The sequence below is a fragment of the Phlebotomus argentipes genome, unplaced genomic scaffold, assembly GCF_947086385.1.
Source record: "Phlebotomus argentipes unplaced genomic scaffold, Phlebotomus argentipes genome assembly scaffold_18, whole genome shotgun sequence".
NCBI classification, from domain to species: Eukaryota; Metazoa; Arthropoda; class Insecta; order Diptera; family Psychodidae; genus Phlebotomus; species Phlebotomus argentipes.
This window is the reverse complement of record NW_026776177.1, coordinates 2593999-2621796: the sequence shown is the minus strand read 5'-3', so window position 1 is coordinate 2621796 and position 27798 is coordinate 2593999. Positions and strand designations below refer to the sequence as shown.

The window sequence follows — 27798 nt, the reverse complement described above, 5'->3', positions numbered from 1 at the left end:
CTCTCATGCGCGCCTCAGGATCCCCATTCTCGAGTGGGTGGCTGCAAGAGAGAAAATTCCACTGCCACAGTTTTCATTTAAAGCTCACCGAAGTCGGAGTCTGTGGCGAGTGTTGTGAACTCGGGCGTTTTTCTTCCTGTTGGGGAGGCACAATCTTGCTGTCGAAGCTGCTCAATTTTTTCCCGCCAAAAGCCACAGGGTAAACCATTTTCCTGCGTTTTTTACCACATTTATTATCCGCGATAGGGAGAAATGAGAGGAAAAAACACCCGCCCAAAAGCTCAGCAGCGATCAGAGTGTTTGCAAACTGAGGCCTTCCTGGGGACGCCCCAATTGCACACACACCCCAGAGGCTGCAAGCCATCCCCCCTCGAGAGCCACCCCCGGAAAGTGTGTGTGTGTGTGACTTTGTAAGTGGCGAAAAGAAGTGAGAATAATTGAAAATCAATGGTGAAATTTACCCGCCATTTTTGGCTTGGGTTCAGAGGCACAGAATCCAAAGCTTCTCCCCAAAAATTTTCATTGTGTACGAGGAGAGATTCGGGGTGGCGTCACGCACACACCCACAGCCCGCATCCGGGCTTATATAGTCATTTACTACCCCGCTCATGTACCGCTCGCTCTCTGGATTGGCAACGCTTGCGTGAGTGTGAGTTTTGCACAAGAGCAAAAGCTCCCGTCAAGCTTCCAAATGATGGTTTGTGTGAGGAATTTAGGCCAGCATCCCAACTCGCAGCGGCGTCCGAAATCGATATGCGAAGTGTGGGGGAAAATCCCGCCAAAATGGGGTGAATTTTTAGACACACACACACACACACTGATATCCGGTAAACAAGGGCTGGAAAGTCCCTAACAAATTGTGCATAATTCATAAAGTGCACCCCGCGGCAGCTAAACTCCACTTTGGATGCATTCCAACGCCCAAACACCCCAACTATATACTGCCCAGCGCCTGCAAATTGGATTTGAATTTCAACTGATTGACACGCGGCAAGGGCGCAGTTGTAATTCGCCTGCGAAATAATTGATGTGCCATTTGATTTTAAGGGAAAAAAAACTCCAGGAGATTTATCTCGTCTATAATTCATGCTTTCGAGCGGAGGGAAAGATGGATACTGTTGGCGAGAATTTAATTAATTGGCCCGAAATGAATTTATGGAGCCCAAAAGATATGGAGATTCCGGACATGCAAATTTAATTAGACGTCGGAAATATTGGAGGGGGCGGAAGTTCTTAAAGATTTCTCAAGGCGGATTTCTCCACTCTCTCGGAAGCTTGTAAAAGTTGGGTTGTAAGAAAATCTCGAAGATAGATTCGGGAATTCGTGATAGTTTCTCCAGAAATGAATCGATAATATAGATTTTTTCTGATAATTTGGTGTCAATACTTCAGAGTTATTCTGAGAAATACGCCCAAAGCGCCTGAATAATAACTCGTACAGTGATGAACAATTGAATAGACTCACTCTATAACCGCTTTACAGCACATGAATGATTTTTTCCATGCATTGTTTTCGGCTGAAAATAGTCTAAAACGAGAGACAATAATTTATTTAGTGCTTTCAACTCAGTTTGGCACATTAAAAGGGAAAATTGCCTCAAAATAGCACAAATTTCCATCTGGCACCACAAATATTGCAGTTTTTTATCAGTTATTTTGACAGAAGTGTCAATGATTTTTTTCCTATGCCTTTTTTTGCAATCTTCTATGATATTTTTACAATTTATTCTAAGAAATTGTGAAGAGAAAAAAGGGTTAAAACGACACAGAAAGAGAAGAAAAAGGTTGGCGCCAATTTTAACAGCCAGAATCTGGCAACCCTTTCGAGCAAAATCGAGCAGTATTCATTCAAAATTCATAGTGTGCTAAGACTGTAAGTCAACACTATTTTGCAAAGCGTTTCTCGCTGACTTAATTTGCTTATCAGTGGATTAATTCAGTAGATTGTTATCAAAAGTGAATCGACAACAACTTCCATTGAGTTTTCCATGTTTTCCTTAATAAAAATTGTTATTCAAACAATTCTCTTGAATTCCAAACACAACACATTTCATGGCAATTTTCCAACTACTTAACTGAATTACCAAGAAATCTTACAATAAGGCTGTGTTTATTCCACTCGACTTTACTGTATTTCAATTAAAATCCTTCTTGAGGTGAATATCCTTCTTGTGAATTGATTTTCTCGCTCAACACAAGAAAGCTCTTTGACGAAATATCAGAGGTTTCTTTTCAAGGCTTAAACCTTGGATCTATTGCTAATATTTTACTCTTTCTTCGGCTGTGGCCATGATGATGTCTCCATAATTGATTCCTGTCCAAACTGAGGCTCCTTTCGCGGGCATTTCAGCCATCATTTTTCACTTACACGAGAGAGAAAGAGACATTTTGGAGTGTGTTTTCCGCTATCGCGGCACTGCAAAGCCATATAAAGTGTTGTGCAGAGATAAAAAGGCCGAAGAGATGATATGGCTGTCATAGTGATGAGCAATGATTAATAATCCGCAACTAATTAACATACACTTCAATCTCGCCGGAGCTGAATGGCTTCAAGAAGTGCATGAATAATCTCTTTGGTCTCTCGATGGGTGATTGCGAAAATTGGTAACTTAACACACAATTTCAAGCATGTGAATGAAAGCAAAGCTCCCTTCTGTCGTCACTGTTTACAAGTGGGAGGACGAGGACTTTCTCCGCAATTATCTGGCAATTCTTTCTTTTTTTGTTGTTGTGCAAAGAGAGGGAGAAAATGGCAAATGATAACTTTGAGCAAGGTGGAGATAATACAGTCAGAAATGGTGTACAGCTCAGTTGAAGTATTCTGAAGTGCTTAAATATTACCAATGATGCGTTTAAAAGTCATTTTCAAAAGGAAATACCGCGATATTTGGAGAAAAGAATTCTTCTTTACATTTTTCTAGATTATGTTATTGATCAGAAGACAAAATTTGTCAATAAATAACCTTTAAAATCATTCATTCTTGCGCCTAATCTGGTGTAATTTGCTATTATTGGCTTAATAACAATAAAATTTTAATATTAAAATGAAGTTAATTATGCTGACATTGATCATAACCTCAAAAATACTTTTTCAAGATACAAAATTGTCTATTTTAAGAGCTATTTGATTGATTTACTACTCTAAAATAGCAAATTTCAGCTTATTTTCGATTAGTTTGACCCTTAAAAGATTCAAAATAAGTTTCTTTTAAGGATTCTTTTGGATATTTCAAGATATTTTCTAGGTTATGTTCCGAAATGCATCCAAAAGAGCGATAAAAAATTAAATCACATCAAGAAATTCGCTGGAAACCTCAAATCTGTCTAAATTGCTATTTCTCTGCAAGTTTAAGGGTTATAAAAGTACAAAATTACGTATTTTCTGATACAAAGAATCCTAAATTTGAGGTTATGATACTTTAGGCAGTTGGAAAAATGTCTGAAGTCCGGAAAGAGTTGAAGAAAATAAGGCAAAATGCATATTTTAAGCACTGCTGGATGTTCTGAAAGTGTCTGTGATTCTTCACGGAAATTGTGGAAATGTCAGAAAGTGGTGTACAGATTTTGGCCACATTATCTTCCGCCTTGAGACTTCGAGAGCACTTTTTTCCGCTGCAATCATGGATGTGACAAAATGGTTTAAATAAGAGCTTCGTTGAGAGATGAGAAATCTGAATATTAAATATATTGAGAAATCCCATATTAATTTATCGCTCAATGCATTTTCCTCCTTTTTTGTCGGTCATTGGCAGCTCTGCAATTACCCCTTTTCTTCCGCAAATACCTCGGCTTTCCGTGGATATTCTCGCTTGATGGAACACTCTGGGTATTATTTGACGGTGTCGCCGTGGAATTTGTTGGCCGCGCAACATGAAATTAGTTACTTGATAGCCAGAGGAGAAGTCAGAGGCTTGACAAACAGCTCGACTTTCTGCAAATATCGTAATTCCATCACACAAATGGAAAGTGCAAGTGATGATACACTTTTGCACTGACTTTCAGGCACTTTCGTGGAACATTTATGAGGTTCTTCTCATGGTGTTTCTCCCGTGCTTCTCGTGGGTGAAAAAGAATGCAGTGAAATTGGGTGACAAAGTGCTTCTGTGAAGATAAATATTTAAACACGTGTTTTTGGGTGTCTCTCAAGTCACCTTCTTTTTCATGGAAGTTTCCCAGACAATTGTGTGGAAATTTCTCAATTTTCTAGCTAGATAAAGTATTGAAATTAAGATTGAAATTTTCCTGACCCAAAAGTGAGTGAATTTTTCTAATAGAAAATCTTTCTTTCGAACTGTGACTTAAGCAGGAAAACGTTAAGTGTGATTTTGCAATTATTACCGCGAAACTTGTCGAGGGAAAACTCTGTTTTTTAAGAAGATAAAGAAGAAATATCGCTTTGGCATGTATGAAGGAAATGCAGCCCCAGAAGTGCTCAATATGTAGGAAAAATAATCTTATATAAAAGTTTTTTCGTTTCGGAGATATTTAGTAAAATGTGTCCAAAAAACCAGCGAATTTTTTTACCTAGTGGCGCACAAAAGTTCGTTTTTGGCCTACAAAGAGTGATTTAAGGTTCCCAGAATGTTTAAGAAAGTTGTAGATAATTTCAAAATCTATCATTTGAGCCTAATTTGAGGGAAATCCGTGGAAAATTGGGCGAGATATGAGCACATATGTAGAGGGCAGAAATCTTTGTTTCCTAAGTGTTATCCAAGAGACTAAGAGATTCCTTCTTTTTCTCTCCCTTTTTTCCCCTTCCAAAGGTTCTATGGTGGAAAGTGATTAAAATCGACAAAGAGCGCACAAGCGAAGGATACGAGAGGAGTTTAATTTGGAGAAGAAAAGTTTGAGCGAGAGAAAGAAAAAAAGCTCCCCTGAAGCTGGATTCGTTAAAAAAGGTTCTGCAAAATATGGATACGAACACCGTGAGTCCGCTGCCGCCGCCCGAAGCCCCACTGGCGATGATGGAGAACGAGAAGACCCCACCGCCCAGGAGTCCCGGCAGCGCAGCGGATATGCCACCACCTCCGGATGAAAAGTGAGTACAATTTTCCTTGCGCGTCCACAAACATCCCCGATCCACCCAGGAAATTGACGGTGGAATTGCTGGGGAATCGACACAGCCAATGACACAATCGCCCAGCATTTTCCCACCGCGATTCTCCGGGATTAAAATACAATGTGTTTCTCGTTCTTATTTTTTGGGGGGAAAACTCAATTTAACCGTCTTGCTGGTGAAGTTATTCATTCTCTTATGTCGACTCAATGAAGAATAATTTAATATCAACTTTGTAATTCAATTCTCATGTCGACTGCCAATAGCACATCTCATGATTCTAAGGTGCTCAAGTTCGTGGGATTTTCTGGAAATATTGCAGGAAAATTTCAAGGATCAGCAAATGAATTTCAGACGTCAAAATCGTAATTTTCAGTTGATTTTGTAGGTTTTTATTGAAATTTTTGACTTAAACAAGGCAAACTTAATTGAAAAATTGAAAATATTATTTTTCAAAGTTGATTTTTAATAGTTTTTGAGTACATTTTAATCAAATAAGTTCTAAAAAGTCTATTTTTCATATTTAAAATGAACTTTTCTTTCAAGTTTTCGAGTGAGAAATTCAAAAATATGTCAAATATTAATAAAAATTCGCGTTTTATGCGAATTTACTGCAATTTGAGACGATTTTCTTCAACTTTTCATAGTTTCCGGCCACAAAGCATGAAAATTCTTTTCATTCAACTTATTTGAATGAAAAGAATTTCTTACTTTTGCCCCATAAAATGCAAAGATCTTTTCAAAAATCCTTTTGCTCTTGAGAAACTTCACTTTCCATGAAAATTTCAGTAAGTTTGACGAGAAATTTCAAATCCATCAATGCCTTGAGGCACATCTTCACACATCACATGACAGAAAGTGTAAATTACTTCACAATAAGCCAGCATAATATATGACAAAAAGATTTTTCTTACATTGTGCTACAATTTCACTCAATAATGCTTTCTGTAGCTGCATTTGCACTCTGGGTTACTTCACACTCTATGGTTAAAACTCTGGTGTATTTTGCCGTAAAAGAAGTTGTCATTCTATGAAATATCGATTTACTGCCATTTTGGAGGTGTGTCGAGGGCTTTAGTGACCTCTGGGAGTTCTTCATTGACTAGTTGCATATTCCATTGTTCAGCATTTTCGTCCAATATTGTCGCCACACGTAATTCCCTTTCTGTTTCCCCCGATTCGCCTTATGTACAAATGGGTAATTTGGGGAGTCATGTAAATAACGTCCCGGGCGGGTTGTTTTGCTTTAAATCTCATGGGATAATTAGGGGCATTTTTTTCTCACCCACACAGAACACTTCTTGCCCTTTCTTGTCCCCGTGAAATGGTCCCTGGGTGGGATTTTTCGGACACTGATAAGGGTTGATGAACTCCTCGGGTGTCCGCCTTTGTGAATTCATGACGTCCGGATTAGAAGGATTGAATTCAGCCCTGGGAATACGTGTTGATTTTGCTCATCCTGTGTGAGCAATTTCCTTGGGAATTGCGACCTCAAAAGGATCTCTTCAAAAGGAAAATCAGTCGCAAGTTGAGACAAAAAACCTCATGATTTTTTTCGATTATTTGTGATTTTCAAAATTTGATTATTTCATTCAAATTCTGATTATTTTTTGGTTATTTTCTGAATATTTCATTAAAATTTGATTATTTTATACAAATTCTGCTTATTAATTTTGGCTATTTTCTAAACATTTTTTCAAATCTTGATTTTTTTAATAAAAATTCTTATAATTTTTTGGTGTTTTTTTGAATATTAAATCAAAATTTGAATAGAAATTGAATATTTGGAATATTCTGATTCATTGCTTAAAGATAATCATTTCTTTTATTGTTTAATTCAGAATTTGTTTATTTTAATTTTTTGTAATTATACTTGAAAAAAAAGTCTTTTTCTTATTATTTTATTTTAATTTTATTACTTTTCAATTTTACTTGGAAAAAAAAACTTTTTTTTATTCTTTATTCAAAATTTAATTTTTTTTTCCTTTTTTTACTTCGGAAAATAAATTTTTTTTTAATATTTAATTTAGAATTTGATTATTTTGCAATTTTACTTGGGAAAAAATCTTTTTTTTTATTCTTTATTCAAAATTTGATTATTTCTCAATTTTACTTGGGAAAAAATTTTTTTTAATTCTTTTTTCAAAATTTGATTATTTTTCAATTTTACTTGGGAAAATGATCATTTTTTGATTATTTGATTGTGTTAATTTGAGTTAAAATTAATTTTCTTTAAAAATCGCCTTGTGACTTCCCCTTTGGATGTCGTAAACCCACCTTGTAATGCATCGATGTATGCTATATGAAATGAATGTGTGTTTGTATTCTCTCCAATTGGATCAATTATTCAGGAAAAATTTTCCACCCAAAGAATAAGGGGTGAAGGTATAAATAAATTGAGTCCAGCGGAGGGAAAGCCACATGTGGGGTTGTCGATAGGGCAACGCTCTTCACTGAACTTCACCACAGAAGGCAATCAAAATAGACAAATGCATAGAAATGGGGGCGCCTTTATGTGGGGAGTGAATGATTGGACAGATTAACACAATTAGAGACGTTCTCCTTATGTTTGGCCACCGCAAAAGAGGGGCGATTTCACGGAAAATTGCACTATCTTTCTTCCCTTCGGCCTTTGATATGAAAAATTCATATTTGGGCGGGACGCAAAGGCTCCCAAAGGAAGCTCGCTGTTGTGCAGTTTTTGCGGCGCCCTTTTTGCTCTCGTCCAGCACGACATTAATATGCATGTGACAGTTAATGAAGGTGGGAAGCCACCCTCTGGTGTGGCAAAAATCAATATGTGTGGAGAGAGAATTGGAAATGATGGGGTGAATAATGAATTTCGCGCCAAAATGCGTGAATTATTCAGGGAATTTCCAAGAATATTGCCCTCAATATAGAGTGAATTCTAATTGCAGCGTCATTAATTCGTCTGGAAACTGTGCGTGTGTGTTTATGTGTGAAATTGATATAAAAGTGCGTCACGATGTGAATTTGCAGTGAAAGTTTTCCGTGTGGATTTCAGATTGAGTGTCAATTTTCCACCACAGTGGCTGGGATGAAGGGAAAATGGGTTATATTGACATGGCAATTTATGACCAAATATCACTGTGTCACATTGTAAAATTTTTCTAGATTAATGCTCAATTTATCATTGAAAGGCAGGGCAGTTATTACGTCTCCTTTCAAGTGATGGCTTGTACTGAATAACGACATTGGTGGGGCGGAAAAAGCTCAGGTCAAATATACAATATCATCAATATTTATGGTATCATAACAAACACGCACGAGACCTGCCTTTGTTCAGCTTTGAGGGTTTATTTAAAAAAGAAAGAGTAGCTTTTCTCTCGCTCATTCAACAGTTTGCCTATTAATAGAACGATACAGCGGCACGAAGAAGATAGTTTTCCACGAGCGAAAAGTAGGTTTATGAGCCTCAAGGGTGTTCCAGAGGAGATTTTGAATTTTATTCAAATATTTGCCCAGTTGCAAGACGGATTACTGTCCTTCCTCTGCCTGAATGTCGACGAGAAGCAAGGGGGAGACAGTATGCTTTGAATATGTACACCACTTAAGATCCTTTGAACATCTTTTGAGGCATTTTCTATCGCTTTTTAGACTCCTTCAACTGACTTATCACAGTTTAATCTCAATTTTGCCTTCAGAAAATGCTTTAAAAAATTGTGAGGTTATGAATTCGGCTTAAGAAATCCTTCTTTAACTAACTTAGATCTTTTCAAACTGGATAATGAGGTAGAATTTGCTAATTTTAAGCAAAAACCGCGGAAAAAAACTAAGCAGAAAGACAATTTTCTAGACAAAATAAGATTTTTTGAGGTTATGTTTGACTTTTATGCTTTTTCTCAGTCAATATGATGTTTTTTCGATCAAAAATGCTCAAATCTGCCAAGGAAAAGAGAAATATTCACAATTTAAACCAATTTTTATGATTTTCAAGGTTATTTAAGTACCAGAATCTGTCTTAAGTTAATCACATAACCTAGAAGAACAATAAAATTGATTTTCTTAAACAAAAATTCATGAAGAAATGCCTCAATTTGCTGAAAGAGAAGCTTTCTGCAATGCAAATATTCTAAATATTTTAACAATTCCGCTAAATCTGTACACCACTTCCGATTATAATGACTCTCCCTTGACGAGGAGCTCATCAAGAGAGCTCTAAAGCTGATTCCAATCAAGTTCTGCAGTGCTCTGGGTCTTTAATGCAAGGAAATGCTGACTTTCGCACATCCGATTGTAATCCTCGAGAGAAATGTCTTCTCGAGGGTTTGAAAGATATTGAAATTTCTCAAAACTCCATCTATTTTTGTACTAAATACTCAATACTTAAGACATTTAGAGTGTAATATTGTGCCTAATAAGCCTGCAAAAGACTTTTAGCTGAAGGTAATAATTAAATTGTATTATAATTTCATGCAACTTTGAATCCTAAATCGTCCGTGCAGAAGCTTATCTTCAGGCAAATCATTTCAGGAGCTTAAGAGGGAAGCTGTGAGGAAGATGAACTCGACTGGGTTGCGATAGGGTTGCTCTATCGCACAGCATCTCACAACACAATTTCCTCACACCCTTTCGAAGTGGGTCGTCGAAGGAAGTCATCTTCTGGCCAAAGCAACTTCCCCAATTTGGTCGATTTCGGATGTTTCCTGCTGTGCCACGATATAAGCAATGTGAACTGGTGCGATAACGTGGACACAGAAAATCATTTAGGGGGGCAAATTTAGAGGTATTGTCGCCACACTCACTTCCGATGGCATCAATTTTGCAGATTCAGTGATTCTTTTCTTCCTTCCCGCCCCGGCAAAAGGCATGAAATGATGCTCCACATTTGCCTCTCGGTTGTTCTCACAATTTCATGCTGTAGTGAATTCTAAAGTGATGAAGTAACTCCGACATGGTTAGATAAGGCATTCTTACGCAAGACTATAGAAATTGTCTTTAAGCTTGATTGTTTTATGCATAGAAGAATTTAGTCACTTGGAACAATGAGTGGCACTTTTGACGCATTCGCGTCTCTGTTTGTCCACACCAAAAGCGCGCGCGCTGCAGAGATAATGAAAGGAAGGTGTTTCCAACCGCAATTCATAGTGTTGAAGAGTCACTCTACCAGATCACACAGAGTCCTTCCTGAAGAGAGGAACACACAGTGTGACCCTGTCTTGGAGTTGATCTGAAATTCCAATGAGTGAATAATTTGCCAAGGGAAAATTGCAATTGACCATCAAACACACACACACACACGAAAAACCACGTGAATAATTCAGGAAGGGAGAAGACAATAGTGAAACTCCACGTAAAGACAAACGTGTTCTCTTCCCAACACCCACTGAACTTGCAGCGAAATTCCTAAGTTCAAAATCACCAAATGCGGAGAGTGTTTGAAAAGACATACACAAAAGCGGAGCGGTGAAAGCCAAAGTTTTCCCTTTGAAAGTCTCAAGGAGAAAATGCCTCGAGACTCTCAAGGGGGAGATAATACCATTAAAATCTGTACACCTTTTCCTGGCAGAATCACAAACACTTCCAGAACTTCAGCAGTGATTAAAACATGCATTTTCCTTCTATTTCTTCACCTTCTTCTGAACTTTATAGATTTTTTAACAGCCTTAATTATCATAACCTCAAATTTAGGAGTCTTTGTTCCAAAATAGACGCAATATTTGGCTTTTTAATCCTGAAAACTTACAGAGAAACATTATTTCTGAAATATTTGAAGGTTTTAGTGGATATTTTGAAGGGATTCAATTTCCAGTCACTCTTTTGGATGCACTTTGAAACATAACCTAAAAATCACCTTCAGATATGAAGCTTTTAAGAGCAACACTGGGAAATATTAATTTGTTGACAATAAGCTGAAATGTTCTATTTTAGAGTAGTAAATCAATCAAATAGCTCTTAAAATAGACAAATTTGTATCTTGAAACAGTATTTTTGAGGTTATGATCAATCTCAGCACAATTAACTTCATTTTAATATTGAAATTTTATTGTTATCGAGCCTGTAATAGCAAATTACGCCAGATTAGGTGCAATAATGAATGATTTTGAAGGTTATTTAGTAGCAAAGTTTGTTTTAAATTAGCAACATAACCTAGAAAGATATAAAATTTGTGAAGAACAATGCTTTTTCTTCGAGTATTCGCGATTATTTCTTTTCAAAGTAACTTTTGAACACACTATATTGTAGTGTCTGAAACACTTCCAGTTAGTTGTACACTGCACTTCTGACCATATTATCTCCCCCTTGAAGCCTCTCTTGATGAATTTCACGAGAGATTTTTGAAAAATTATGTGTGCAAAAATAGGCAGAACAGTGTTTCGGTGGGATTAGTCGAATGTGTATTCTAAGACACTTGCTCAGGATCATAAAGAAACAAATGTGAGCCTATATTGTGAGTGGAAACGCCTCAGAATTACCATAAATGCAGCAAATTGGCTCAATAGCTCTCTTTTATCCATTGATGCTCGTTTGCTGGTGTGCTCTAGAAAATGCTGCGACATGACGAAGAAAAAAGGCGTTTCATGAATGCACACACAGAGAAAATTTCCTCTCAATGCTGCGGAATGATGAGTTTTTCATCGCGACGTGCGCGCCTTCCTCTCGTGTGGCATCTTTTCAGCCCAGCAACACATCGAGAGAGTCTTTTCTGTTTGATGGAAAGGAGAAATGCGCAGGGAAGGTATGATAATAGTGCTCACCAGAACCTGTTTGATCGCTGGATATAGAAAGTCTTGCTCTTTTCGCGTCTTCTAAGATGCTCTTCTGCTCATGTTGGCTTGAACTTCTTCGCTCATTCACGAGAATTGCGTCCAATAAGCCCGAGACATTTCGGCAATTGTCCATGAAATTGGCCACAAAAATCAATTTGCTCTATTTCACTCCTTCAACAACCCAATCAGGCACAATCGTCCTGATAATCAATTGACAACAAATACGTTTTAGAGTTGAAGTTTTTAACCCTGTTTTCACACCTCTTATCGTGACGTGTGAACAACTGACGTGGATTTTATCAGGTGTGGTGTTTGGTTTACACACAAAAGTCTGCCGTTTGGAAGCGCGCTGTTCGCGGAGGATGGAAAAATATGCACAAATGGCTTTTCATAATGAAAACGCAAGATATAACAACAAAAGATGCGTGTGGAAGAAGTGGAAGATATTCCGTGGGCGGCGTCAGCTGAGCTGAGAATTAAATGAGCAACAATTGCATTCACGAGGTGTGGATGTAAACTGAGAAACAATTAGGAAACTCTTTCAGTTGCTTTCAGTTGTTTGCAAAGCATATCGAAGATCCTCACAATCTTGTGGGTGATTTAACAAGGGGGAGAAAATGTGTCTTAAATCTCTACACAACTTTTGAGCACTTTTAGCACTTAAATTTCAGACTGTTTCCACTGTAAGAATCCACTTAAAACCGCCTTTTTAGACATCTTTTCCAGCCATAACCTCAAAATATGACTAAGAAATCCTCCAGAAACTCTGTTTGGAGGCTTTCTAGATCACAAAATCATCTCTTACGATCTGATAATGAACTAAAATCGACCAGAACGCTTTCTAAATGAACATTTTTCAAGCTCCAAACCAATATTTTTGAGGTTATGTTCGATATTATCGCAATTTGCAGTATTTCTCAGCCTCAAAGGCTCAGAATAGCAATGTTTATTGCATGAAAATTCCTAATTCTGCCAAAGTCTAGCAATCTTTTCTGTTTCAACATATAAATTGCTGTGCTAAAATGTGAATTCATGCGTTACATAACCTCAAAAAATAATTTTGTGATTGATTTTGCGTGAAAATCGAAGGAAATCCAAAAAAATTGGGATAATTTGTCAGCTAAAGAAGCACTTGCTGAGCTGTACACCACTTCTGACTGTGTTATCTTCCCCTTGTAGTTAAATAAAGGGTCCTTCAATGTGCTCAAAGTGCCTCAAAGACGGCAAAGATCTTGGTGTCATTTTCCGCAGAGTTGGAAGAAAAACGTTCTTCCCATTCCGATTAAGGCATTTTTATGCTATTTGTTTGACCGCTGTGACCCCTAAAACCAGATGTTTTGAAAACTGGCAGATCAACAAGACGAAGAGTGCTTCTGCCTGGTGGATTTGCCGGATACAGTGACGAGCAAAAAGTCATATCATGTGAGATTCTCGTGAGAATCTCGCGCCCATTGTCATAATGCAGAAAGTCTGGAGGCGAAGGGGATTTTCTATGTAGTATGCTTGGTGCTGATGTTGGAAAAGTGTGGGTGTCGCGCTGCGTAGTTGGGTGAAAATTGGCCAGAAAACATGGCCCATGGGTGAGGAAGTGACACAATGGGGGGCATATTTAATGAATTATTGAGCCTCGGTGTCCACCTCCGAGTGACCATTGAGGTGCCACACGGACAGGTGTAAGCGGTGTAAGTGCATTCATAACCCACTGTGCCTCTTCCAGTGCATCAGTGTATTGGTATCTAGATAGACAGAGTTGTGTGTGATAAATAAAACTATGGGCTCCAACACGATGGACGCCTCTTCGCCTTCGCCGAGTGTCGACAATCAGACTTCAGTCTCTGGCTGGCTGTTGTGCTGTGAAGAGTGTTCTGGGCATCGCGAGTGGTCAGTGTCGTGTGAGATTTCCTTGATAGATTTCGTCGTGGTAGGAAAAGAAAGTGGAACAATTCTCTCGATATCATTCTCGTGGCCCAAACTTCTCTCTTCTCTGTCTTTCGGCTCCGCAGTTCCCGAATGTGATGTAGTTTCTTTGAGCAACTTGTTGCTCTCTTGTGTCACTCGATCATCTCGCGCCCGACGACTGATTCTGTGATTTACCCTGTGAAATCTTGGCGGTTTTATTTTGTGCGGTGATCACGAGTTGGAATTGATGTAAATTGCGAGACAAGGACAATCGAAATTGTCTTCAATTTGTGCGAACTTTCTACACATTCGCCAAGCACAAACCAATCCAAGGAGTTAATCCACATCTCAGCAAGTGCTCAGCTGTGGCCCTGACCACTCTTCTCTTGCTGTGTCTTCTCTGAATCTCTGGGTGGACTTGAGAGGCGTCAATTTGTACGCACTTGTGAGGAACAATGGCTCGAAATTCCCATACCACGTAAGTGTTCAATCGGATAATGCGCTCTCTGACGAGAGAGAGAGACTTTCATTTGGACGGTGAAAATGTTGAGTGCAATTCTTTATGGTTTACTTACCATTCCGACTTGGTCGATCGCCGAGTGGATTTCCTATTGAGTTACAAACAGGGTGTCTGATGATCATCTTGGCTTTCTCGCCTGTGATCTTAGCCAAAGTTCAGGTGAAAATCATCGATGTACTTTCCAATGTGCGATGCTGAAAGCAATAACTCCGATACGGAAACCATCCATTAGACTTTTCGCACTCCATTGCAATTTAATATTCACGGTTATCGCCAAAGAGAGTGAGAGAGAGAGAGGGAGAAGGAACCACCCATAGATTGCAATCTGGCGCACAAGAAGGGAGCCAAAGATGACGTGAGGAGGTGGGAAAAGGCAGTAAAAATTGTAGTGCAAATTGCTGAACACGTTTTACAGGTTATAATTGATTGGAAAATCACGTCGTTGCGCATTTAGACAATTTAACAGATTCAAGAGCGGAGCTTTTTTATGGCGCAACACCGCCAACACCCTAAAATAATAAGAATGTCAACCCAAAATCCAAGGGGAAGATAGTATTCCTGAAATCTGTACACGAATTCCAGACACTTTTAAACGTACTTCATTTTATTCTTGATTTATCCAGTTTTTCCGCTTTAAAAACAACATGAAATCAAAAATTTTTGAAAAAACTGTGAGGTTATGAATGCGGCTTATAAATGTTTCTTCACCTAATTTTAACCTTTTACACCAGAAAATTAGTGAATATGGCGAAGAACACAATGTTTCTACAAGACAAAGACGTTAAATTTACCAATTTTAAGCAAAAACAGACAATTTTCTAGACTGAAATACCATTTTTTGAGGTTATGTTTGACTTTTAAGCCTTTTCGTATGTAATATGAAGTTATTTTAAGCAGAAAAAGCTCAACATTGCCAAGAAAAAGAGAAATAATCACAGAATTAACACAATTTTCATGATTTAGAGGATCTTTTAATCACCTGAATCTGTCTTTTATCAATCACATAACCTAGAAAAAGCAATATCAATTATTTTTCTAAACAGAATTACTAAGAAAATGCTTGTATTTGTTGAAGTAGAAGATTTTTCAGTGCAATTCTTCGATATATTTTACCACTTAAAATTTTTTAAACACTTCCGTGAAGTTGTACACCACTTTCAGCCTAATATCTACCCCTTGCCAAAAATCCAACGACTTTGCGCGCCAGCGGAAATGGGAATTTATGCATAAAAGTTCCTCAGTAGAAAAAAAAAATGGGCAAAATGAAGTGTAAATTGATGACAAAAGTGGTGAAGGAACTGGCAATAAAAATCCACTCATTTGTTCATACAACCATGAATATCGTCCCAATTAATTTATTACTTCAATTACGTGAATTAAGGCATTGAACGCCACCATCAGTGTTGACTTTGTGTGACTAATGATGGTGCTAATTGTTGCAATTTTAATTATACTTCCCACCCCAAAAAGCCGCTTCTTTCTCGCATTCTGTGGAAGTTTGCTATGAGAAGTGCGCAAAGCCACTTTTGTGGGCTTTCACGAGAGAAGTCAACAAATACCTGTCATGCATAGTAATTTCTCAATTTGAATGATTTCCAGTTATATTTCTCACTTCACGACAATTTGGGAATGTGAAATTCCCAATTGAAGAAGTGCTGACGATGGAATTTTATCTGCTGATTGATTCATTTGTCGCAATACAATCAGTATTGACTCTCTATCTAGATACGATGGCACTTTTCCTCTTATCACACATATTAAAGAGAGAAAAAAAACCTTGACGAAAGCATTTTGAGATTTTTATTTTTACGATGTGGAATATTGTTGCTGAAAACCAGGCACAATTATCATGAAAACTAAATAAAACGATGATTTTTCCACGCTCGTGAATTTTTTAAAGTCAAACAGGTGCCAAGAAGACTATCAAAAGTCTTTTTTCTACAGTTGATGTCTTATTATTTTTGGATAAATCTAATTGTTTTCTATCACATCTCAAAATATTACATTCGGTACTTTGGGAAAAAATTTAAGAAATATGATTTTCCCAAAGAAATCTATCTGAAGTGGAAAGAAAAGCACGGATGGAAATGTGATTCATTGGAGTAAAGTGAGAATAATCCTGGCCAAATATTCTTTTTCAAGAAAAAGCATTGATTGTCAACACTAGAGCAGCGAAAGTCAGGAAGAATATCTAAGAAATTCGTCAATTGTCAAGCGATGTTTAAAAATTTCCTTCATTTTTGCAATGGAAATTTCATTCAGTGAACAAATCACTCGGAAAACATGATGATTGTAAGAATTCTGATGATTCTGAAGAAAGAAAAAAATTTCTTGAGATATCCAATGTTTTCAAAGGGCCAGAAAAAATGTAAAAAAATTGATTTTTACAAACTGTTTGAAGAAATAGTACACGAAAACTATCAAAAACCCCACTTATTGTACCAAATATTATCAGTTTGTCTATCATATCTTTGTATTTTTGTTAATATTTCAACAAATAACAGTGGAATTATCTGAGAAATGTTCAAGAAAAAAATAGAGTAAAGCAATATTATCAATTTAATGAAAGATAGCAGGAAGTTTAGGGAAAAATTAGTCAAATATCAAACCGATATCAAGTCTCAAACTTCAAATTGTACTGAAAAATGGCGATTTTGTCTTTTGATAGTCTTCTGAGCAGCCGTCGGAGTATAAAATCTAGCGTGTTTAGCTGGAAATTCACCCAAACGCAGAGTGACTTTTGAGCAAATTGAATGCAGAGTTAGAACGGGAAAAGTGGATGCTGGGAAATTGCAAAATTGAACATCTCTGAGGCCAATTACCAATAGTTTCAATGCGAATCCATTGTATCGGCGACTCCCACAGCAATTATCGTTATATAAGGCCGCGCCGGGAGTGAAATTGTAAAGTTAGGCGTTGAAGATGAGGCGCTGGAGATTTTCTCCCATCGAAAATGACATTATGAGGAAGTGTGTAATTGGACAAATGTCTGACAAGTCTGTTAGGTGTCTTCTTGTTCTCCCGAAGAGAGAGAAAATAATGACCCTAATGTTGGGAAAATGTGTGAAAAGTTGACAAGATTCAAGAGATTATTATTGTCACGCTTAGAGATGGAAATTCTTCTATATGGCAATTTATATGCAAATATTCCTCACCAATTTGACCCACAAGAATTCAGCTCAAAGTCAGCATAATTTTAGCTGCAGCTGAAATTTCATGTTGGGCGACTTTTTGCCCATAGAAAGTATTACATTTCTTGCCATAGGTCATTGACCATTGGGTCGAGGGCCCGGCGAAGCTGCGGCTCGTCTCTAATTCAGCCTCACAGAAATTCGACAGTAAACTTGGAAAGATGAAAAGACTCCCATTCGGTGTCTTTCACAAGCGATGGCCAGTAAGAAAGAAGGAAAAAAAGACGGCCAATATGTTTGGGATCTGCAAAAGAGTCCGCATTTTATAATGCTATATTAAGTGAGTCACAATATGGGGAGCAATTGTGCAATTAAAATCAATTTAAAATGAGAGAATCAATGACACACAGTGGAGAAACGGCCAATTTGCCGCCAAGTGAATTATCTGCAGGTTCTTGGGTGTCGCCCAAGAGCGACTTTCTGGCCACCAGAGCGCTAATGGAAAGGGCGCACAGTCGTCAATTTGCACTTGCGACCGCCAAGGGGAAGATATTTTGGTTGGAAGTGGTGTACAGCTTTTAAGAGGAAGTTTTTGGAATCAGAAGTGGCAAAATTAAGCTTCCGTTTCAACAAATTGAGGCATTTTCTATATTATTATGCATAGAAAAATCAATTTGATCACTTTTCTAGGTTATGTCATTGATTTAAGACAAATTCTGGTGATTAAATAAGTCTCAAAATCATCAAAACTGTGTTTACACTAGAAATATTTCTCTTTTTCTCGGCAAAAACACTTCAGACTGAAGAAACTTCGGTAGTACAGCTTAAAAGTCGATCATAACCTCAAAAATATCATTTTAGGTATAGTTTTTCCATGGTTTAAGCATAAAAATGAGAAATTCAGCCACTTTATCCAGTAGAAACATTCTTATTTTCGCTATATTTACTCATTTCCAAGACTGACAGGATTAAAATTAGTCCTAGAAAGATTTTTAAGCCGGATTCATAACCTCACAATTTGGTTAGAACTTTCCTGAGTACTTTTCGCAGTCAAAACTAAAAAATAGAGTCATAATTGAGTCAGAAAGTGCTTTTAAAGCCGTTCAGGAATGTCTAAAGTGTTGAAAATTCTGGTGTACAGATTGAGGGCATATTATTTCCCCCTTGGCGACAGGGTTAGAGGCAAAAAAGCACTCACTCTATTGGTTTATTGTGGATTTTAGAGCACACGCTTTTGCAATTAGGCGAAAGCATTTGAGAGAGTTGGCGATGCAAATAGACAATTACCATCCATCACGAATATGAATTTTCGTGGGGACAAGGCTAGATTTAGTCTCTCCCCCATGGTGGACATGAATGAATGCACTAATTATGTATCAGACGATTGTATCGCCACGGAGGCGACTCGATGTCTCAAATTATGTGTCGCGGGGAGAGTTGAATAATTGATTTTGGTCGGTTTTCCGGCTAAAGTTTGGGCAAAAGTGTCTCTCCATTTGAGCATAAAGTGGCGGGAAATCTGGCTGAGCTATTTGCGGTGTGACCCACCCTATGTTTAGCCACTGTTATTCGCACAGTGTGGCGTGGAATTAAACCAATTGACCCATTGGCGTGAGGCGGAAAGCACTCGAGAGAGACAGAGAGAGAGAATGAAAATGCCAAGAGGTCGCAATAGTCGAGCGAAGTCATTAAAATTAGCACCAAATGCATGTTCAAATATTTGAACATGATGAAGAGATGTAACACGATCGCCTTCTTCTGCCTCCCAAGCCCCACATGGCGCCCCCATGCTCCACGTGAGTGTCGTTTCTTTCTCCAGACATTAATTATTGGCATTTATCCCGCCATGCGGACGCACCCAGATTAGATGACTCGCCCGATTCATGGGGAACTTTTGCAGAACAGCTGAGAGGAAATTGCTACCATGCCAATTATCTGGGAGATACATTTCAGTTCATTGTGGGATTTTTCCGATGCCAGATAACCACTTGTTCCACTATTAATTGAGATATTGACTTGAGTAGCTCAATAGGATTACGCAAAAGTCAGCAACTTCTTGCTGAAAAGCCACTGAAAGTGAATTGATTTTCTGCAACTGCACGAGATGATCACGATTCTGTGTGTTTGCTATTAATTTTCATAGGTGGGAAAATGGGTGAAATTAATTAAAACAAACTATTGAGCTGAAGTTTCTGCAATGCTAGAAACTCTTAGATTTATTGTTTCACCGAAATATATCGAGAGGCGAATAGAAAAGTATGAAAAATCGACTGTTTATGGTTTTTCGGCGTACATTTTCCCTAAGAAAATTGTCTCAAACTGCAGTCAAACGCATTAAAAACACCTCTTTGATAAACATATTGATTTAAGATCTTCAAGATCTGCTTAAAATGTTCTTCCTTGGATAAAACGTACTCGAAGATTAGCAAAAAATTGACTGGAATAATAATTACAGAGCAAAGTTAGCATTTTAGTGAACAATTCGGAGGTGTTTTGGGGTGAATTTGACAAATATCGCAGCGAAAAACGCTAAATTTTCAAATGGTTTTCTTGATAAATGGCGATTTTGCCTCTTCACACTTTTCTTACGCCCTTGCTGAATGCTTTTTTTCGGCGAATCAAGTGTTAACAATCATGTGAATTCATGAGAAATTTTACAGTTTCACTTTTCCCAAGAATAACACGAAGAATTACTGAGAAGAAACCTTCCTCTATAAAATGTTCATACATAAGTGATGACATGAAACCCGAGACTTCTCCCAGAGAAGACCAGCAGAAGGACGAAGTTGTGGGCAAAGTGAGGAAAAAGCAAGACAATTTCGATATGTGGGCCAATGAGACAAGATGTGAAAAACTGTGAGCGGAAAGAGGAAGTTTTTCATGTCAGACACACTTTATCACCTCTTCTAGAGATGAACTTCTTCCAGAAGAGTGGATTATAATGAACCTTTTTTCTTTATCAAACTGCAAGCAAATTCCAAATTCCAAATTTCACTTTCGCTTTAGCGGCTTTAGTCAGTTGTTCTTGGGTGCAAAATTAGAGAAATTCCATCTTTATTGCCACACTCTTAGGAGTAAATTGAGGTGAAAGAAATTGAATCTTTGCACAGACACTTTTCAATCAACTTTCACCGACAGATGATTTTGCATAAATATTACAATTTTCCCTGCCTTCATGGGTGGAAAATGAGGCAGTGCGCGCGATGTGGCTTAAGTAGAATATTAAAAAGTGTGCGGAACATTGAAGATAATTGAGATAAAAGAGGCTTGAATATGTAAATTTGTATAACAACCTTGCATTCAGATTTTGCCATTGATTTATTGTACAATGTTTTGCTGCAAAAGAATGTAGGAAATAATTATTCCCCCGATATTCACTATTAAATTCACTTAAAGTCAAATTGCTGAGTGTTTAATCTTTTTGCCACAGGTGAAATCTATATAAGAAAAAGATTTCACTTGGCAAACTAATCAGTCGTATTGACATAAAAGATGTGCAATTAATGCGATGGTGGCGATTGAGAAAAAGGTACAAAACTACGTGAAAATAAGCTTCTACAGAGTCTCTCTGATACGTGAGTATCTCGCTAATTGCCAAAGCGGATGCTGTAAATACAATTTTCTCAGATAGACTCTTTTTCCCGCCACTTAATCACGGCCTTTCTGTACTATAAACCCGTTTTATGCCGTCCGAGCTTTATATACTATAAACTCCTGACTAATTCATGGGTGTTTGTATACGTTTTATCTGAAAAACCGTCTCTCTTTTTGCTCTTTCTCTCACTCGCAACAACAATTGAACTTGACATTGATATTTGGTGTGGTGTGGAGTGTAACAATTGTACGACAGTGCGCGATTCATGACAATTTTTCAATTATTTGCATTCGCTGCGAGGCATTTTCTCTCGCCACTCGACTGGATAAAGTGCTCCAGGCGGAACAATCAGTGCCTGAACATGGTCACAACTTCACAACCATCAAATCGACAAGCCCTAAAAAATAATGTCTCGTCATAGAGAATAAAATAAAAACAGATGTCATTCAACAAGGGGGAGATAATACAGTCAGAAGTGGTGTACAGCTCAGCAGAAGTACTTAAGAAGTGAAAGTGTGCAAGAACTTACAATATTCCCTTCCTATGCGCTTCTTTTACTAACTAATCATCCGGATTTTCTGAATTTTCTTTGATTTTCACGCAGAAACAAACGTAATAATCCTTTTTTCTAGGTTATATAGCAAATTAAGGACAGATTTAGTGAGTAATTCGCATTCTAGCACATAAATTCTGCTAGTTCTTGGCAGAAGTGAGCATTTGTAAGCAATTTACAGTGATTTTTTGATCCTTTGATCCCAAAAAACACTGCAAATTGTTCTAAGATTGAACATAACCTCAAAAATAATCATTTTGACATGGAAAACGCCCATTTGGACAACTTTCTGGACAAATTTGACTATGAATCAGCAATTTAAGGATCATGAGATGATTTTGAGATTTAGAAATCATTCAAATAAAGTTCTAAAACCTCTCTTAGTGATATTTCTGAGGTTATGGACGGAAAAGATGTCCAAAAACAGGCGATTTTAAGTCGATTTTTATAGAAATATCGAATGGAAGTTAAGAGATTCGTTATATTTTGGGAATTAATGAGAAAACAGACTGCAAATTTAATATTCTAGAAGTATCAGGCGAATTTGGAAGTGTTTATGGCATATTATCTCCCCCTTGTTACTCAACAGTGTATTATTTCTTTTGCCAATAACATCGCAAAAAGCAACACCTCAATCATTAATTTATTAAAATAGCGCGTGATTAAGACGAGAAATACACACACAAACACACACTGAAGCACTTTGTCAAGTGTATTGGAACGAAGTGCAGAAATTATTCACAATTGAGTAATCTTTTAGCGATTTTATCCGCACGATTCATTAGCACTGAATTTCACTCCAGCAAAATTAATTCCCCCCCAATCAATTGGATGTTATCAACTTTTTCCCAATTTTCAAGTCATTACGCTCATTTTCCACAAAAGCAAAAGAGAGGAGAAAAGGTCATCTTTTGGTGAAGAAAAGAAAAGAAGATGAAGAAATGCTTAATGGCAAACACTGCGTAATGATTGATTTTCTCCTGCTCAAGTGACTTTTATCACATTTTACCAAAGTGTGTTGTTAACAGAAGAAACTTTCAAATATGAGAGCAAACATCTTTCAAAACTCCATCAAAGAAAAACTGGAATAATACAGTGAAGAGTAAAATAGGGTGTTTTGTATGCATAGCACTTATTTTCCCTGGAGCGAAAGATAAAAGACAGCAGAGGAAGCTGTTCAAGGGCACAAAATAGAGTTGGGAAAGAAGAAAAACAACCCTTCAGTGAACCATGAAAAATATCGAAGAATTAATAATCAATTTGATATGCTTATAAATAACTGCCTAATTAATTGATTCACTAACCTTCAGATAGAGTACAAAAGGTTAGACTTAAGTCAGGGATCGTGACACCTTCTCTGGCTGGAATTACAGAAGAATTCTCCGGAGTTCTGTGAAAACGCGCTTATTAGAATCCAATTAACCGCTCGTTGCAACTTTACGTTTTCATATATTATTTTGGCGGCCGCTCGGCGACGCTAGTGTGAAGTAAGAATGAAATACGAGCGAGAAGGCGTTGCAACGCAAATTTGTGAATTTATTTAATACGAATTTCAGGTGTCAGAAAGTCATTTTCTCTTTGATGGTGTTTTTCTTCAGAAAACATTCTTCAGTGGAAGTGAAGCACATTTTTCGTGTTCCTCTAAAACTAACCTCAAAGAACTTCTAAGAGTTTTTGGCGATTGCCAAGAAATGTTTTCAACGCGAAGAATGAGTTCAACAGGGCGAAATAGTGAATCTAAGTTACAAGACATCTTTATCTGTAACTGTTCCTTATATTGGGCGTCTTTCCGATGGGAATCTTGAAGGATTCTGCTGGCCAGAATGTCCGGGAAGATGTCTTGTTCCCATGAACAATAAATGGAATGAAAACATTGCTTTTCATGTACTTGAAAATGAATTGAAAAACCAATTAGTTTCCTTGAAAAGCTTCAAATGACATTCGGAAAGACATAACTTCAATCTGGTGCATTGAAATGTGCAAAAATATGTGTTTATTTACATAAAAACATAATTATTATCTATTTTAGTGGTTTTCACGTGAACTTTCAGGCGACAAAATATTCAAACGTCAACTTTGCAATGTTTCAGGTCTCACAGGAGATAAATTCCTCACATTGATAAATAATATGAATCGGAATCTTGCAACAACCATTTTACCAAGTCATATTAATTATAGTTTATTAAAATTGTTATGAAAGTAATGTTGCAACGAGCGGTAAGCCAAGCAATTTTCAGTCTTCAATTCTCCTCTTTCTCCTCTTTCTCAGACGCTACGATGACGATGCCGACAACTCCTGGAGCTGCGGTTCGTGGTTTGAGTACATCATTGTGGTTGTCCTGTCCACGATCTTCCTCATCGGCGCTCTGGTGCTCGTCATTTACTGGGCAGTGCAGCACGGCGGCGGATTTGCGTGGTCAGAGGATCCCGCGAAGCAATTCAATCTGCATCCGGTGCTCATGGTGGCCGGCTTCATCACCCTGTCCGGATTCTGTGAGTATTTCTCTCATCCGACATTCCCCTGAGGCCCCTGAGAATAATTCCCTTCGCCCTCAGCCATCCTGCTGTACCGCCTCTGCCGCTGCCTGAAACACATCTACGTGAAGCTGCTGCACATGTTCTTCCATGCCTGTGCAGTTCCGTGCGTGGTCATTGGTTTCCTGGCCGTCCTCGACTCCCACAATCTCGCCAATCCGCCGATTCCCAACTTCTACTCGCTCCACTCGTGGCTGGGACTCGTGACAATGGGACTCTTCGCCACACAATTCGTCGTGGGATTCTTCAGGTGAGTTTCTCCAGCGCGAATTTCGGCAGTTCCATTTTTCCAACCGCCTAAAGTATCATAACCTCAAATTTAACATCGTTTTTGTCATAAAAAGACTCAATTTTTAATTTAAAGACCTGAAAAAACTTACAGAGAAACAGTTTTAAAGAAATATATTAAGTTTCCAGTGGATATTTTGATTTAAATAAATTTTTAAGCGCTATTTTGGATGCACTGTTGATCATAACCTAAAAATTACCCAAAGATATCTAAAAGAATCCTTGAAAGAAACTTATTTGGAATCTTTTAAAGGCAAGAATAATCAAAAATAAGCTGAATTTTGCTGTTTTAGCGTAGAAAAGCATTCAAACATCTCTTAAAATTGACAATTTTGTGCTTTGAACCAATATTTTATAGGTTATGATCAATATTAGCGCAATTAACACCGTTTAACATTTGATCTTAAATATATATGAATTATTTCAATATGAGTGAATAAACTGGTGTTTCACGATGTTATTTAGTCTCTTAAGTTTGCTTAAATTTAGTTACATAACCTAGAAAAGCAATAAGATGTATAAATTCTCAAAATATTGCGTTAATTTACTTTGAAAGTAGCTCTTTAACGTCTAAAAACACAAATATTCAAGCTCTTTTATGCTTTTCGTCCTCCTTTTGCAGCTTTCTGGTCCTGTTGTGCTGCGAAGACGCCACTTACTCGTGTCGAGCTGCCATGGTGCCCATTCACGCCAGTTTTGGGCTCGCTAACTTCATGCTGGCCATCGCGACATGCGTTTCTGGGATCACAGAGAAGGCAATCTTCAAGCTCAAGTGAGTTTTCGCGGTGGTTTTCCAACTTGAGGCTCTTGTAATTGGTTTTGTGCTCTCGTTTAGGGACGACTATTCAAAGTGGGGCGAGGAAGGGATCATCCTCAATGCTCTTGGGGCCACACTCATTGCTCTTGGCATCCTGGTTTGCTTCGCCGTGCGGCGATCAAACGCACCGGCAACGGCAAAGGTCTACGTGACAGAGCGCCTATAAACGACCAACGTGGCGATCTAATCAAATTCTATTTAAAAAAGCATCTTAAGAATAAGTTGATCTATATGTAATGAGAGATATTAATACGTAGTATTACTTGGAGAATCTTTGTTATTGACTTTTTAACGATTAATTCAGTTAATGATGAAGACATGTTGTAGTTAAATTATTTGACTAAATGAAGATGGAATTATGAGACACTAAATAGATGAGAAAAAAAGGATTTATAAAATAAAGTATAAATTCCAAGTTCTCCTTTTTCCTGTTATAGAACAAAGTTGAACTTGAGTAAAATGATCAAAAAGGCTTTGCGAGAAGAATTATTTCTTATTCTGTGAATTTACATTTGAATTGGACCTCCAGAAAAGCTTGTAATTTCTTGTGTTTTGCGCCCTTCTTTCGATGATTCGAAGCGACAGCAAAAAGTGAAGAAGAAAGAAGAGAATAGCATGTAAAGTTTACTCCTTAAGGTAAATGCAAGTGAGAAAAAGTATTAAAAAAAATGAGCATTGTTAAGTGAATGTCTAAGAAGAAAAAAAAATTTACAAGTAAATATTTTTACTTTCGCGCAATATTTAGCGTTTAAATCAAGAGTCATTTGTGCAACAGTTGATCAGTCATTTTCACCCTTCCTTTCAACACGTCAACAAATCAACACACGAATAGTTTTTACAAATTGATACCACCTCAAAAGACCTTTTTCCACGAAAAAACCATTGAATTAGAAGAACACGATGAAAGAACGAGAGAAAAGCTTCTTTTTTCTCAATGATCGACAGAGAAATACAAAGAAAAAAATACGAGATTTTAACTAATGAAAAAAATAGATGACACTGAAATTTTTACATATTTATACTTTTTATAATAGTGTTTTAAATGTGAATTTTTGATGAGAAAGTGAAAAAAATAGATGAAAAACTATTCCATTGATGACGCGAAAAGAAGTATTAAGCTACTAAAATATCACCATAAACATTTGAATAAAGAAAAAAAAGCAAACTATGCGAGAAAAATGTCATTAATCTTAAAGTATATCGTCAATCATTAAATAGTAATAATCAAAATATTGAATAATCAAAAAAATGAAATCATAATTGGGTGTGTTTAAATGTGTAAGGAAAGCAAAAGCAAGATTAAACCTCCGAGTGAACAAGCATAATGCAAAAAAAAACTTCGCGATAAAGACGTTCTTTTATGTGGTAAACACTATATATAAAATATATATTTCCATTCCTAACATGAGAATGTGTTCATTGTGACAATTTCTGTGCAAGAAGCAAAATTTTCATTCCCCTTTGAGAGATAAAAAACAACCAATTTTTGGGAACGTATAAAAATCTTCAACAACGATAATTTAAAAAATGGAAGAAAAATAGAGAACAATATTTACATAGAGAATTTAGCTGAATATTTGCTATTTATTAGTGTAATTTCTATAAGAAGGAGTTAAGAAAAAATCGATATTTAAGAGGAGCAACAATATAATTTGCATCGATAGGACAAAACAAGTGGTAAAACAATCAAAAGACTAATGAAAAGTAGTGAAAATTCGCATGAGAAGAAATTAATTTCATGGTCAAATGATGCTACAAAATGCTCATGTTCTCTCCAGTCAATCGTTTTGCCGTCTTTTTTCTTCTTTCCTCCTCCAATTCTCTGCCCAGACTCACAATTTCAAGTGATTTATTTATTTTTGTGGTCAATTACACGCAATTTCAGCTGAATTGAAAAGTTTTGCCCCCCATTTTTACACCCAGTTGGAGAGAGATTTCTTTTATGCATCTCCGTTTTTTTCTTTCTTTCTTTCGTTGTTTATTGGGCGTGCATTTAAATGTACTTTATCGGATTTATTGTCTAGATTTGTTTTTTTCATTCTCTTCCTGTCAAATGAAAATGGAATATCATAGCGAAATTAATTATAGAAAATTTCATTATACAGTAATTCATTATTATACAAGACATCTAGAGAAATAGTTGACATATGAATAAAGTTAGAGACTAAATAAAGAAAATGTCTTTCAATTAATCACTTTTATGACTTCCGAGACAGCTGCGGAGCCAAGGAAGTGAGCTGCAGATCATCTTCATTCGACGTCTCATAAATCCTTAGATAATTACTCTGAGAAGAAAATTTAACGGACTGTTTACCTATTTTTATTAAAGTTTTTAATGCATCCTTAATACCAACGAGTATTAAAGATTGAATTGAAAACTATGATAAAAAGTCGATTTTTCATAGTTTACGTGTTATGTAATTTTGGAAATATCTGTCTATTTTTAAAGAAATTTTGAGATTTGTATTTTATGAGACAAAAGTAAAAAATACTTTTTATTCAAATAACTCGAATTAAAAAAAATTCACCTTTTGCGGCGTTAAACTATAAAGAGTTGAAGAAAATTGTCTCAAAATCCATAAAATGCCTCATTAATAAACATATTAATTTAAGTTTTCTGGATTTCCCTAAAATCTTCTAAGACTTTGAATAAATTTTCATTAATATTTGTTA

General features: G+C 36.9%; 1 protein-coding gene across 3 annotated transcripts; it reads left to right on the top strand.

The window, feature by feature from the left end:
• Nucleotides 1–72: 72 nt before the first annotated feature.
• LOC132259803 (plasma membrane ascorbate-dependent reductase CYBRD1) lies at nucleotides 73–27303 on the top strand. Of its 3 annotated transcripts, none has more exons than XM_059757572.1 (6): nucleotides 73–199; nucleotides 4764–5038; nucleotides 23755–23978; nucleotides 24042–24270; nucleotides 24931–25080; nucleotides 25144–27303. In XM_059757572.1, the coding sequence occupies exons 2-6, from the start codon at nucleotides 4911–4913 to the stop codon at nucleotides 25289–25291; spliced, it is 879 nt and encodes a 292-aa protein (XP_059613555.1). In that variant the 5' UTR covers nucleotides 73–199; nucleotides 4764–4910; the 3' UTR covers nucleotides 25292–27303. The 3 variants fall into 3 exon arrangements, with proteins under 3 accessions (XP_059613555.1, XP_059613556.1, XP_059613558.1); XM_059757573.1 differs by lacking the exon at nucleotides 73–199 and adding an exon at nucleotides 4020–4253; XM_059757575.1 differs by lacking the exons at nucleotides 73–199; nucleotides 4764–5038 and adding an exon at nucleotides 13627–14164.
• The last annotated feature ends 495 nt before the right edge of the window (nucleotides 27304–27798 follow it).

What these genes read in the sequence shown, in the direction of transcription:
- LOC132259803 (XM_059757572.1), top strand. Translation starts at nt 4,911, where the DNA reads ATGGATACGAACACCGTGAGTCCGCTGCCGCCGCCCGAAGCCCCACTG. An exon ending in CCACCACCTCCGGATGAAAA is followed by an intron (nt 5,039 to 23,754) that starts GTGAGTACAATT and finishes CCTCTTTCTCAG; the next exon opens with ACGCTACGATGACGATGCCG. An exon ending in TTCGTCGTGGGATTCTTCAG is followed by an intron (nt 24,271 to 24,930) that starts GTGAGTTTCTCC and finishes CTCCTTTTGCAG; the next exon opens with CTTTCTGGTCCTGTTGTGCT.